This window comes from Camarhynchus parvulus, chromosome 3, assembly GCF_901933205.1.
Source record: "Camarhynchus parvulus chromosome 3, STF_HiC, whole genome shotgun sequence".
Lineage (NCBI taxonomy): Eukaryota > Metazoa > Chordata > Aves > Passeriformes > Thraupidae > Camarhynchus > Camarhynchus parvulus.
The window spans coordinates 66,950,108-66,964,103 of record NC_044573.1 but is presented as its reverse complement, the minus strand read 5'-3'; the positions used below and the strand labels follow the sequence as shown (position 1 = coordinate 66,964,103).

The window sequence follows — 13,996 nt, the reverse complement described above, 5'->3', positions numbered from 1 at the left end:
CTGGCACAATCTGTAAATGCTTAGCAGTACCTTATTCTGTTCTTCCCATCTATCTGAAAGTGTGTTGATGGGGTTTTTCTGGGGGTTTTTGGCTTTTCTTGTTATGGGTTTTTTGGGGTTTTTTAATGCAGCAGACTGAAACGAGGAATATGTACTGTAAAGACACTAAAATAATCTCTGCATGGGAATAGCAGCTTTACGAATGCACATGTCAATGCACAATTCCTCACGAACAGTACATCAAAAAAACCACCACCGACAAAAAAACACAACCCAAAAAACCGTAAGAAACCAGAACAAGGAACGACCTGAATTACTGTGGCATAAATGTACAACATATGTCACTCTTCTGAAGTATGAAAAATATGGGACAATTTAAAACTGTATTTCCAATACAGAATGCCTTTTTAGTCACATGATGACTTATATTCAGTTATTTTACAAAATTCTCTTCTTTTCCATCAGGTAAAACATACCATCAAAACCCAGAAAATCCAGATCCAGGATTTATTACTTTTACCCAGCCATAGCATACCTAAGATATCTTATGGAACTTTTATAAATGTTATGAAACCAACCTTGCTGCAATCAGAATTGAAACGCAGTGCTTATACTTTCACCTCAGAGGACAGCATGTTAAAAAAAGAAGGGGTAACGAGACACATACTGGAGATCTCTAAAACAGATTTGACTGTTATGCAGCAAGCAGAGGAATGAAACTTAAAAGGTGTGGAGAAGCAGCCTTGCAATAATGGATCACAGAGGCCAGTCATTGTTGGTGTACTTTAGAGGTCAAAACTCAGGCCAATGCTGCTTAATATCTTCATTGAGGATCTAGACATTGAAAAGGTGCACCTCAGCAAGTTTGCAGATGATAACATCTGGAGCAGTGCCTGATACACCAGAGGGTCGTGCTGACATTCATAACAGGCTGAAGAAATAGGCAGAACTTCATGGAGCCCCACAAGAAGAAATGGGAAGTCTTAACCTGGGGAGAGGCTGGAGGCAGACTGTCTAGAAAGCAGCTCTGATGGAAAGGACCCTGGGTCCTGAATGTAAACAAGTAGCCACAAAGAAGGCCAAAGAGTGTCCTGAGCAGCATTAGGAACAATAACACCAGCAGGTCAAGGAGCATGATGCTTCTCCTCTACTCAGCACTGGTGAGATGCATCCTGGAGTGCTAGCTTCAGGGCTGGGTTTTCCAGCACTAGACATGGACATACTGGAGTCAGGCCATAAAGTAAATGAAGGGCTGGGAACACGAATACAAGGGAAGGCTGAGTAAGTCAGGATTTTGTAGCCTCAGGAAGAGAAGGTGGGAAGATCTTACTGATGCGTATAAATACTGGATAGGAAGCACTAAAGAAGAGTGAGTCTGACTTCTCAGTGGCACCCAATGAATGGACAAGAGGCAATGAGCACAAACTGAAACACAAGAAACTTAAAAAAAGTCTGGTGGTTTTCTTTATTTGTTTGATTTAGTGTGTTGTGAATGTGGCCAAACACTCTGAGTCACTTAGACTGTGGCATTTTCATCCTTGGAGCTGGTCTAGAGAGTCCTGCTTTGTGCATGGTGCTTGGACTAACTAGACAATCTCTAGCAATGTCCCTTCTGACATGAACATTAATCTGAGAGTGAAAATACACTTCTACTGTAAGAAATAGATAAACAGATAACCCCCAGTAAAGATGGCTAAGTGTCAGTTTCACAAAGCTAATTCAAAAAGCTCAAACATTAAAATTTTTGATACCACAGATTCATTCTACCTCAGCATAAGAATCTGCCTGTAATCTCTTCTGATTTCTTACAGACAGCAAAACAGGATTCACTGCTTACAAATGTGAATGCCACAAATCCATTTGCTTAATGGTCAATGGACAAAGACATACAAAAACATAAAGAATGATTAATCAAGTATTTCATAACATTTTATCTAGCTTAAATATGTAACTTCTCAAAAGAAATTACAGAAGTTTCTGTATCAAGAACTCCAGAAAATAGCCTCTTCATCTGGTTAATAAGCTTAATAGGGGTGGTAGAAACAAAAATTTGTTCATTATTGATCTGAAGGCAATACCTGCCAACATGAGGGCTGAATCAGTTTCCAATTCCCATTGCTTCCTAAGATCTGTGCTATGCAGAAACCCACCTAGGTACTTTCAAGCACAAAATGAAAGACTCATTATACATCTCATTATACAAAACTTGGAAAAGTTCTATTGTAAACTTCCCCTGAGGTGTAATGTCAGGTATTATGGATTAGGTGCAACATTCCAGAGCCCTTTCAATATTCATACTGAGTACCACATGTTGATATTGCACCTAATATAGGACATACAGCTTTTCTGTAGTAAACACTGGCTTAGTCAGCAAACAGCAGAGGCACAACCTGAATATAAATAAGCAGGGCTGCTCCTACTTTTTCTCCAATTTTTACGTAAAAAACATGACACTAAGGGACAAACACAGCTTAGCAATGGTCTCTGTACTGAATATTCCCTCTTTTCTTCTTCTTTCCAAATCTTAATCAGTTTTCACCAACACCACCAAAATCTTCCAGTAACTTTCACAGCTGTAGGACAATCAGCTCAAAGACAGCCCGCTACCTGGCAACCTTTCCACACCGTCTGAATGCAACTGTGCTTACCTGGACACACAAACAGGCTGTACAGAGCACCTTGATACTCGCTACTGACAAGAGTAATCTCCATAATCACAGAATCATTGAGGTTAGAAGGGACTTCTGGAGGTCACCTGGACCAAATTCCCTGCCCAAGCAGGGCCACCTAGAGCTGGCTGCACAGGACCACATCCCAAGAACTTTCAAGTGCCTCCAAGGATGATGACTCCACAACCTGAAACCAGAGAAGGCATGCACACATACACAAAAGTAACATAACATGAACTCATAAACATGCAGTCAACATGACAGACTGCAAATATATGAGTTGGAGAAGAAGTTATCTGAAATGGCTGTCTGCATACTGATCACAGGAAGGCTGCAACATACAGACATCAAATGGCTCCTTAATAAGCCATATGGTTCAGCCCAGCCAGCAAGTGTGAAGTTTTATTTAAATGCCCTGCCAAAAAACACACAAACTTCTGCATACCTTATAACTCCCCTGTAATAAAAAGCAGCTCTTGAAAGAAAAGAGCCTTAACAAACATGCATGAATGAAGCCTATGCAAGAAGTGATGTTTCAGACAGTCCCTATATCTGGTACAAGCTTTTTTGCTATTTGTTTAGGTTCTTGTATATTTTGGGCTCTATTCTCAGTCTTAACTATATCACTGGCAGAAAAATACTGTCTGTTTGCAAGCACATATCCTTGATTATATAACTTAAAAACCTTTAAAAATTGTTACACAACTGTAACATATAGCGGCAAACATCCAGGAAAAGGCAAAGAAGCAAGTCGATGGGCTGTCACCTCAACATCCAGTGACGACAGACCAGGAGGCTGAGAAACTGGCTTTGCAATAGCTGGAGGTAACAGTCTCTTTAAGGTGCAATTAAAGAAGAAAAAATGTTTCAACTGCCAACTGTCTTGAGATTTTGAGAAGCAGGTCTTCTGTGACATGAAACCGAATCTTCAGTAACACTGTTCAATCATTATGAAAAATTTCAGCTGCTTTATTTGTGAGACAGAACATGGACTATAAATCTTTCAGTATGAGTGTTCATACTGCCTCCTTCCAAATGGTTATATGTTCACTGCCATGCCTCTCAGAGGTCAGCTGCACACAGAGGTCAATCAAGTCAGCCAAGGGTAAAGGACAAAACCAAGGTAATGACACTTATTAGTAGAAGAGGGTATTATTAAGTGATCAATACTGGAACTCTGAATATGAGAGACAGAGAAGAAATTGATAGCATGGTATTATCACACCTGCTTCCTTCTTTCAGAGATTTATCTCGTCTACTCAGACTGCAAAAATTACTAAGCAAGAGCTGTTTCTCACTGAGTGTTTACACATCATCTCATCCTGCCAACCTCAGTTGTGATATGCATGTGCTTCTCTGGTAAAATTAAGAAAGACAACTATTTTCAGACTAGTGTGCTATTTTGAGGAGGTTCATTTTACACACTGAAAAAGAATATATTCCAACCAGCAGCCAAAAAGCATCCTTAAGAAGTATGTAACAGAACTGGAAATTACAGCCGAGATAGATAAGCTCTTGGTCTACTTCCAGGGACACTAATCATAAAAACCAATCCCAGATTCAATATAGATGCAACTACTTTGTGGGACACTTTGAAGTCTGCAGCTGATCGAGTTTTAAGCATGTAGGGTCAGTTATGTACGTATTTTTTCCACTAAATTACAACAGCACAAAAATATTCAGTGACTTGACCAAGAGGTACTCTACAATAGGAAGCACAATATTGGTTATGAACCCAATATCTGGATTCTATTTAGAGCATGAATTTTGTCACAGTATTTAAAAGTTTATTTAAGAGACAGAATTTTAGCAAGTTGTATATAGACAAGTATGAAATTGGCTACTAAAGTTCCATGCTAGTGAAGCAGAATCTCAGTTTATTCAGGCAGCCTCTCATGCTCAAACAACTCAGCAGGCAATCTATACAAAGCATGTAACAAATGCCTCTTAAAAAAAACCCAAAAAACCAACAACAAAAAAAATCCTGAAGGTTCTTAAAAAAACCCCAACCAAACACAACAGCCCCACCAAAACTCCATTCCCACCAAAATCCGACAATTTAGAAAACATATCATTTTAATACATGAGGCAATTTTTCAAACAGTACTTCAAAAGCCTGTCAGTGCAAGATGCAGAAATGTTAAGATGGAAGTGAAGCTACACTGTACAACACAAAAATCTTTTAAGCCATGCTGTAGCCCACAGAATAACCCTTTATCAAGAGTTGTATGCTGCTATGTTTTGGGAAAGGGTGTGAAAAGGTAAAGCAAAGGCACAAGCCTCACCACAATGGTTATATCCTCTTTTGCATCTTCTCGCTGTGAAGGCACAGAAGAAAGTGCAAGTGTTATCAAGAAGTAGTACCTGCTTCTGGGAAATGGAATATGGCAAGTAGCAGCAACTGGAACGATGCTCATCTGTGAACACTGAGCTAAGGAAGCTACAGGGAATGAATGACACTGTGGGGGCCAGGGTCTGAAATGGTAGTGAAAATGGGGAGAGGAAAAGTTCATCATGAGCTGAGCGTAGAAAGCAGCAAGATCCTGCAATGAGTTCAGTCCTTCTCAAATGAGCAATAACAGAGTACACAGAGGCGTAGACGCTGGATGGGATCAGATATACAGCCTGACCAGGTCAGTGAAGGGAGAAAGGGGAGGGGGAAGAACAGAAGAAAGAAGATAAGCAGGCCCCTTCACTGAGTCATACCAGAGCTACTGCTGCTGGATGGGAGCCAGATTTTAGCTGGAGCTTTTGCCTCTGCTTTTCTTCCCCCCTCTCAGAAAACCAAGAAGTGAAAGCACCAAACTTAGATGAAACCTGAAATACATTAAGATTTTGCTGACTGTAAGCCCCTACACTATATTACATTTAGCCTCAGAAAAACTTGTAATCAAAAGTATACAAAAGTAACTTAAAAACATCCTTTTTTTTGACTGGGTTTTTATGCTGCCCTGAATAAGATTCTTTCTTGGATCAGTGATTTCATAATGTAAAATACAAAACTCCTCCAAACAAGACAAATACATAAAGTGGCAGTTGAGGACAGCACTTATATTACTCCTCAAATTACACATTGCTTTTTCCTACGTAAATTCCTAATCTGCCTTCTCCAAAGGCCCTCCTGTCAACTGAACACACATTTCTCAGCCTAACACCCTTCAAAAGCAATTTAAAAATCTGCACCTATATTTGTAAAATTTTTCACATATCAGCCTCAAATCACACTCGCATCAAAATGATTTTTTCCTAATATTTCAACTATCTGTTTGACAATACTCATTATCACACACCAACAGGTATCTCCTATGTGGTTTATGAGTAGTATCCTCAGCTACTTGTGCTTGTTATGTGAAGTGATAATTTAGCAACCTCGGCTTGCTTATTAATGCCTCTCCTAAAATGACACCCAGTTCATCTAGTCTCCCTGATTTTTTTATGAATGGATTTACAGCTTGGTTCTTTCTGCAGTTGAATAAGCACCTGACAGAAACACTCAACTGAGCATTCATGTACATCTTCTGAAGTGGTCAGTGAAATCTTGAGGACAGACTCCAATAGCTTGAAATAGCCAAGAGCTAGCAGGAAACAAAACAAAGCTTTAATACCCCCATACACGGTAAGATACCTCACAGTAAACTAATCTTCACAGTATCAGCTAAATGGAAGCAACATGAGATAGCAATCTTCTTCTGAGATCACCTAAATTTAATATAAATTTGGAAAGAGGCTTAGGGTGACTTACAGTGCTTGATTTGCAAATGGAATTAAATTCCACATACTTTTCCAGAGGAATAAAAATAATACAGACATGGCATCCAGTCACTAGTGGGGCTCCGTAGTGCTCTATCCTTAGCCCAGTTCTCTTCAACATCTTCATTAACAACTTGGATAAAGGATTTGAAGGAATACTAAGTAAGTTTGTGGCAACATTCAATTGGGAGGAGCTGCTGACACTCTCAAGGGCAGAGAGGCCCTGCAGAAAGACCTAGATAAATCAGTGAGATGGGCAACCATCAACCACATGAGGTTTAACAAGGTCAAGTGCTGGATTCTGCACCAGGGATAGAGCAAGCCTGGATTTGTCTCTAGATCAGGGAACAAGATGCTGGAGAGCAGCACTGCAGGAAGGGACCTGGGGGTTCTGGACAACAGCAACTTGAACAAGAGTCATTAAGCTACTAGAGAGCATCCAAAGGAGGGCCACAGGGATGGTGAAGGGTCCTGACGGGAAGCCACATGGGGCTGCAGCTGAGGTCTGCTTTGTCTCTTCAGCCTGGAGGAGACCTCATTGCAGTCTTACAGCTTCCTCATGAAGGAGATGCAGGTACAGATCTCTTCACTCTCATGACAGGACTCGAGGAAATGGCGTGAAGCTGCATCGAGGAAGGTTTAGGTTTGGTATCAGGAAAAAGGTTTTCCTTGCACAGGAACAGGCTCCCCAAGGAAGTGGTCACAGCACCAAGCCTGACAGAGTTCAAGAAGAATGTGGACAACACTCTCAGGCACATGGTGTGACTCTTGGAATGTCTTGCACAGGGCCTGGAGTTGGATCCTGATGGGTCCCTTCCAACTCAGCATATTCCATATTCAAAGACTAAGATCTATGGAATAACCTCTTCCCAAACAAAACTGTAAACATACATGACTTTTATGATTACAGATATGTCTTACCTTAAATATATCTCTTTTGAAGCTATAAACGCAAAAAAAAATCCTAGGATTCAGATTAGCAACAGGAATGACAATTCAAGAATTGACAATTCAACTAACAGCAATACACTAACAGAAAAATAAAGTTTCATTAAGATTTCACTCTAAACAACAGGCCTTGCAATTTTTCAGTCTTTTCCTATTTTTACAAAGAGCATTTACAAAAGTACTAGTTATCAGACCATACTGCCCGAGAATAGAATGTGACTTTGTTTCATACTTGAGAATTACCTAGTGAATTAAAATCTATTGTTTTTATGTAAAAGCAGCAATATTATGAGACTCTCTTAGAGGTACAAATACTGGTGTATCAGATAATATCTATGCTCTTGTACAATAAAGCATGAATTCAACTCTGCTTTCATTGTATTACCACCATGGCAGTGTTGAAGCATTTCTGAAATTATACTTTTGTCTACATCACTATGTCAACAGACAAGCCAGTCTGCTTAAACAACTAAAATTGGATGAAATGGCTCAACCAGCTCGCTTCAGCTTTTGCTACTATAATCAGAATTTTACTCTTTATTTCACAAAAAACCAGAATATAGCAGGCAGATCTTTGGGCTTAAACAAAATTTTGACTCCTCGTCTTTCAAGCTCTTATTATGCCAAGATGTAGGACATCAAGACAGAATTTGTATAGCCTTACCAAATAAAACAAGATTTCTTCTCCAAAAGACATAAAGAAGTTGTCAAATGTTATTGCGAGCACAGTCCATTCTAGAAGTTGATCCTTTCACTACTTTTAATTAGAAGTCTGGCTTTTTCCTCCCCCGAACCACAAGCCACTTTCATTTTATAGATTGTACCAGTAAACCTTTACAAATTAATTGTTGAGTACTGGATTACAGAAAAGCCTTCAAAGGTAACACTGGCAATCCCTGTCATTCACACACCTCACTGAGTGCAGTCCCTCCACAAGATGGGGCAGAAAGCACAGGTGGGTGCCTTCGGGACCACTGTCCTTAGCTGCTGGTGGACACAAGGATACAGTGGTGCCAGATGTTTGACTTTCTGAACATCTGCATAAGCCACTGCCACATACCAACCAAACCCCCTTCGCTCAGCAGGTGACATTCGGAGTCTGTTCTGACCCTGACTCCCAATTACCTGCACAGCTTGGGCACACAGCTATAAACACACTAAGAGTCGTGCAAGTTAATCATGCTGGAGGTGGAGCAGTCCATAGAGCCATAATAGGTTGCTACCATGGAGGCAACAAGGCAGCAGAGCACCTTTCCTGCAGGCAAGGCACACAAATTAAACCCAATGAGAAAGGGTTACTCCCACCGAGACCAACTCAAGTGAAGAAAAGCATCACACTGCCTGTAAGCCAAACAATAAGGACATCCCATTGTCTTAGACAGTATGCTAGAAGTTGTTTTCACTATTTCTTTTTCCTCAAAGAAAATGCCATTGTACATCTAAGTGATTACACTTCATTTTAAATTTCATCTTTCAAGAAATAGTCTGAGAATCACTGTGAGAGTACTTCTGACAATGAGTGCTTAGGTCCGACACCTTTGAAGAGAGAGAATTACATTTGCCTGCTTTTCTAAAAAGGAAAAAAAAACCAATGCAGAGATGCAGTAATAACCTCATGAAGCTTAATGGCAAACATTACTAAATGTAAAAAACATTAAAAAAATTTTAAAAGTTCAAAAAGGAAATAAATTGGACAGACAAGTAACACTGCTTTTGCAGACTCTAGTGAATTGTTTTCTCTAACGAAGACAAATTAGAAACACTTCTATTATGCAAACTGACATTAAAGTTTATGGTTGGGGAAGCCAGGGATTTCCTACCGTATTCCTAATAGCTGGACAACTAAACTACTTCACTGTTTACTTTATGATGCCACATTCATGATATGGCATAGCCTAAACATTTTCTTAAAAGAAAATAAGCCTTAATGAGTTAACCACACGCATGCACAAAAATCCTGCTACCTGCCAACAACCTCAGGCTCTACATTTTTTAATAATGAAATAGTTACTCCTGCCATTACATAAATATTATTACATAATATCTCCTTTGTATGCAGAATTAGAGCTACAATAAAACAGGTCCTACAATTCCAATATTTTATCTACTAATCCCACTCATTCACTTAATAATTTGGAGCTATAGTTGCATCAGAACACAACAGCTTGAATATGTCACGTTCCTCTGTGCTTAAACAGAGAAGACAGTTAATTCTGGATTAAAAAACAAAACAAAACCAAAAAGAAGCCAACAAAAAAATCAACAAAAATAGCTGCTCTACTATAATAACTGCTTGAAGGGAAAGACACCTCTGCTGTGCTCTTTTATTACGTGTTTTTTGTCTTGCCTAAGATTCAATGTATGTGCATGAATAGATAATTTTCAACATGCCAGTCACTAAAATATGCAGAAATACCTTAATTCCCAAGGTCAGCATTACACAGCATAAGTGTAAAGAGATCACAAGCAATGATGCTTACTTACTATGTCTAATATCTCAAAAGCCAGGGGTTTTTCTTATTTAATATTTAACGTATGGGCAAACTACAATACATATTAAATTAATTTTCCCAAGTATTTAATTTGTTCGAAATTTGCTCTGACAACGTATTTGTTCGTTTTGGTCAGAAACACATCTGAGCCGTGGGACGGCTGTAAGCACAAGGCCACACGGCGAAGAGGTAGCGGAGAAGTGGCATGTGACATTCGGGAGTCTCGGGGGGCAACATGTGGCCGGCGCTCAGGACGCCGCTCTCTGCAGTGCACCACCGGTGCCTCGGGCCGTGCGCGCTCCGTGCCGCCACACGAGCCCCGAGCCCCCACTTCCCAAGTGCCGCACAAGTCCCGCTTGTGCCCGCGCTCAGCGCCTTCCCCTTGTCCGCTCGCCCTCCCGCAGCGACAGCTCCCGGGAAGGGCAGGAGAGCGGCGGTGAGCACCGGCAGCGAGGGCGGCACGGGCCGGCCCCGGTGTTTGCACAGCTGCGCCGCTCTCCCGGGGCAGCCCCGCACAAAGCCCCGGCGGCCCCGCAGCCCCCACCGCCGCCGGGCGGGCGCGGCGCGGCACCCGGAGCAGGTCCGCGCTGCTCGCCGCTGCCCTGCCGTCCCCGCCGGCAGGTGAGACGCGCCGCAGCGGCGGCGCCGGGCGCGGAGGGGGGCGCGACCCAGCCACAAAGAGCGGGAGCGGGGTGGGCGGCGGCGGGGCCGGCGCCAGCGCGACCCGCGGCGCCGCAGCGGGGGACGTCCCCGCCCGCCCGTCGGTGGCGGCGGCGGGGGTCATCCCTTACCTGCAGGGGTGGCGCCGAAGACTCTCACGACGGGCACCCGTTTGGCCGGGGCCTCTCGGAAGCGGGACTGGCAGGGGTCCAGGCCGGGCAGCGGGCTGCCCATGTAGTAGTCGGCAGTCACGATCCGCACTGAGAACATGTTTGTTCGCCGCCGCCGCCGAGGCACCAGCACGGCACCGAGCGAGCGAGCGCGGAGCGAGCGCGGAGCCCGCACGGCTCCCCCGCCCGCCGCCGCTGCCGCCGCAGCGAGCGCGCGCGCGAGCGCAACACTCCCCGCGCCTGCCGCTCCTCGCCCGCCCGCGGGAGCGCGCGCAGCCCCGCACGCGCCTTGTCTGTGTCTCCACTCCCCCCCCCCCCCGTCCCCCGTCTGGTGCCGCCGCTCTGGGCGCGTGCGCGGCGCGCGCCCCCCTGCGCGCTCCTACAGCCCGTGCGGCCGCGCGCCCCTCAGGGACAGCGCGGGCTCGTGCCCCGCGGACGCCCCGGCGGCGCCCCGGCCCCGGGCTGCAGCTGCTGTTGCCATGATGATGTCGTCACGGATGCAACCATTGGGGGAACGGGCATGGGGGTGGATAGGCCATGTGTTGGGGGGGAAAGGGGCTCAACGAGCGGAGGAGGTGTCCGTCACTGCTCGACACACATACGGTCTCCCCCCCCCCCACACCTTTCGGTTGGGCTCGGCAGGCGGGGCGCGAGCGCGCGTGGGAGTGGGGGAAAAATCTTTCTCTCGCCTCCCCTGGTGGCGAGGGAGGAGGCAGGGAGGGACAGAGGGACGGCCTCGGTGATTCGGCGATCGGCCGCGCGGGCTGGGGGTGAGGCTGCGGAGTCCCGAGCCGCGGATGGGGCGGGAGAGGCAGCGCTGCCGGGACACGACGGGGTTAAGCTGGGTCGACCGCCATTTTGAATGGCGGGGAGGTGAGTCTCCCCACGCCTCAGGGGCCAGCCAAAAAAACACCCAAACCCTAAGAAGATGAGGGCGAGGAGGGGGACGGGACCGGGAGGAAGGGGTGCAGCGGCCGCGCTCCCGCCGGCGCCCGCGCGGCCGCACAGGCTGTGACGGCGAGCGCGCGCGGCGCGGGAGCGGGGCGGGGCCGCGGCTGCGGAGGGACGGCGGCGATTGGCGGCGGAGCCGGGCTCGCGGCGGGGGCGGGGCGGGCGGGGCCGGGCCGGGCGCGCTGCGGCGGAGCGGCGGGGGCGGGGTCGCGGCCCCGCGTCTCTGCGGGCGGCTCGGCCCTGAGGCGGCCGTGTTCCCCCCCTCCCGCTGCCTCTGCTCCTCCGGCTTCTCCGCTCTTCAGGAGAGCTTGCTTTGCGGTTTGCAGCGCTCTCATGCAGGTTTTTATTGAAAGCCATAAAACAGGCTTGACTTTAGGTTGAGGCACTGAAAAAACCTTGAGTTTAGGTTTAAGATTCCTGTTGCAGTCTCTTTGTCTGAGAGCTGCGGGTCCACGAGTAAAAACCCCAAACCACAGCAAATATCCAGAGAGTTGGCGGTGTGGGAGATCAGCCTGTTAAAAGGCCAAATGCTCTCACATGCACTGAGTGGTGCTGCTACATGTGCCTGCAGGACTGGATGATACAAATGTACAAATCTATAAAACCTGACAAACGTCCAATATGTAGAACACATGTTTTGCATTTTGGTTACATGTGTTTCGGGTTTAGATTTGAACAAAAGACAGGTCAGGCAGTTGCTACCCTTTTTTTTTCATTGTAATGAACAGGAAGCTTGCCTGTCTACTCAGGGGTAACTGGTTTCCTACTCTTTCTTTGTAAGTTGTTTATTTTCTCTAGCTCACATCTGTTTTCCTCCTTAAACTCATTTTTATGTGAACAGAAACAGAAAATCCAACTACCTAGTCATCAAGAAATCTTGTGTTGCAGAAGAGGTTGAAATAGGGTTGAAATCCAAACTATTTTCATTGTATCTAAAGAATAACTGAGCTACAACTTTAATTTTTGACTGTTGTTTACATTTGCAAAGCTAATATTTGGAAAACCTTTGGAACTGCAAAAATACTCTTATGAATACTTAGATTTCACAAAGGCTAATAAATCACTAGGAGTTTACTGGTGGGGCTTGTTAACAAACAGCATCTCTAACTATTGTTATTTGAATACATTTTGTACTGCTCCCTCACTACTCCATTTCCTTAATTTTCCATAGAACTTTGGTAGGGACGGTAACAGTTCTTGTGTTACTCCGTTCCATGCTCTGGTTTCTTTCTGTTCACATGATCTTCTTAACTTGCTGAGCATTGTGTCTTCCCACCGCTGTGTATTTCACTGACAGTTTAATGTCTTTGAACCCTGGCAGATGCGGTCTGGTGCCTGCATGAGCTGAGGGTAGGTCAGCAGTTCTCCTCTGTGCTGGGGAGTACCAGTCCTGCTGTATTCTGTTGTCATCTGCTCACGCAGGAGAACATGATGGTGGATCTGCCCCTCAGCTGGGTTGGTGAATAAACCAAGATATTTGAGCCACTGTGAATTCTGGTTTCTCCTAAATGAGTGTGGTGTGTGAGATGTAGCACAAGTTCATACCTGGGAGTCCTGCTGAAGGGAAACCAGTTGCCCACAGTAGAATAGTGTAGAAAGCTGAAATAACTAACTTCTTAGAAGCATAAAGCAGGATTTGCTAAAGCATGTCATGCAGAGTATTCTATTTAAAATTACAAAATTTTTAATGTTTTTATTAAATCAGGGAGAACCATCTTTGAAATCAGAAAGAACAATTGATGCCTAACCTAGAGCCAGTTTCTTGTTCATATAAGGTATTAATTTGATTTCTGAAAATGTTGAATGTTACTCTCATTCAACATTTCAATCTCATAGGAAAGAAAATAAAAGAAAATGACTTTCCTTTTTGATGTAAATAGTGTAATCCGTGTGTACATTAAACCCGTGCAGACACTTTTGTGGAACTTTCATGCTTTCTGAGTGATGCCTTTTCAGTTTCCAGTAGTTTCCTGCAGCTCACTTCTGCTTTCAGTTTTGTCTTGCAGTCAAGTCAGTAGGTTTGTCTGCAGGGTGGCACCAAGGTAAGACTGAGTCAGCACTGTCACAGGAGGTCCCCTGCCCTCCTCCTCATTTGAATAGCTGCGCAAGAAACTTGGCTTGGAAACTGAGCCAGCTAAAAGCAATCCCACCAAGAAATGTAGTTTTAACCTCCATCAGGTCCTTGATCTGCTTCATTATGGAGAGGTGTGAAAGGCTGTGCTTGCACAGAGGAGGAGACAGTGCAGGGACTGAGATTGAGCAGCAGGAAGAAAGAGAGCACTTCTTCCAGAAAGCTTGGCTTGTGGTAGTTTTAAGTTGCTGAAGTCTGAAAATTGGTTTAACCCTTTCAACGGAT

General features: G+C 44.6%; 1 protein-coding gene across 2 annotated transcripts in view; it reads right to left on the bottom strand.

Moving 5' to 3' along the window:
* The window catches only part of REV3L (REV3 like, DNA directed polymerase zeta catalytic subunit), a 110,307-nt gene extending 99,415 nt beyond the window's left edge, over positions 1 to 10,892 (bottom strand). Inside the window, exon 1 of one of the 2 annotated variants that reach the window (XM_030945171.1) lies at positions 10,651 to 10,892. In XM_030945171.1, the coding sequence (XP_030801031.1) occupies positions 10,651 to 10,789 (139 nt within the window). In that variant the 5' untranslated portion in view covers positions 10,790 to 10,892. The remainder of the gene's footprint in view (positions 1 to 10,650) is intronic. The other variant, XM_030945170.1, reaches the window with a different exon arrangement.
* Positions 10,893 to 13,996: the final 3,104 nt, after the last annotated feature.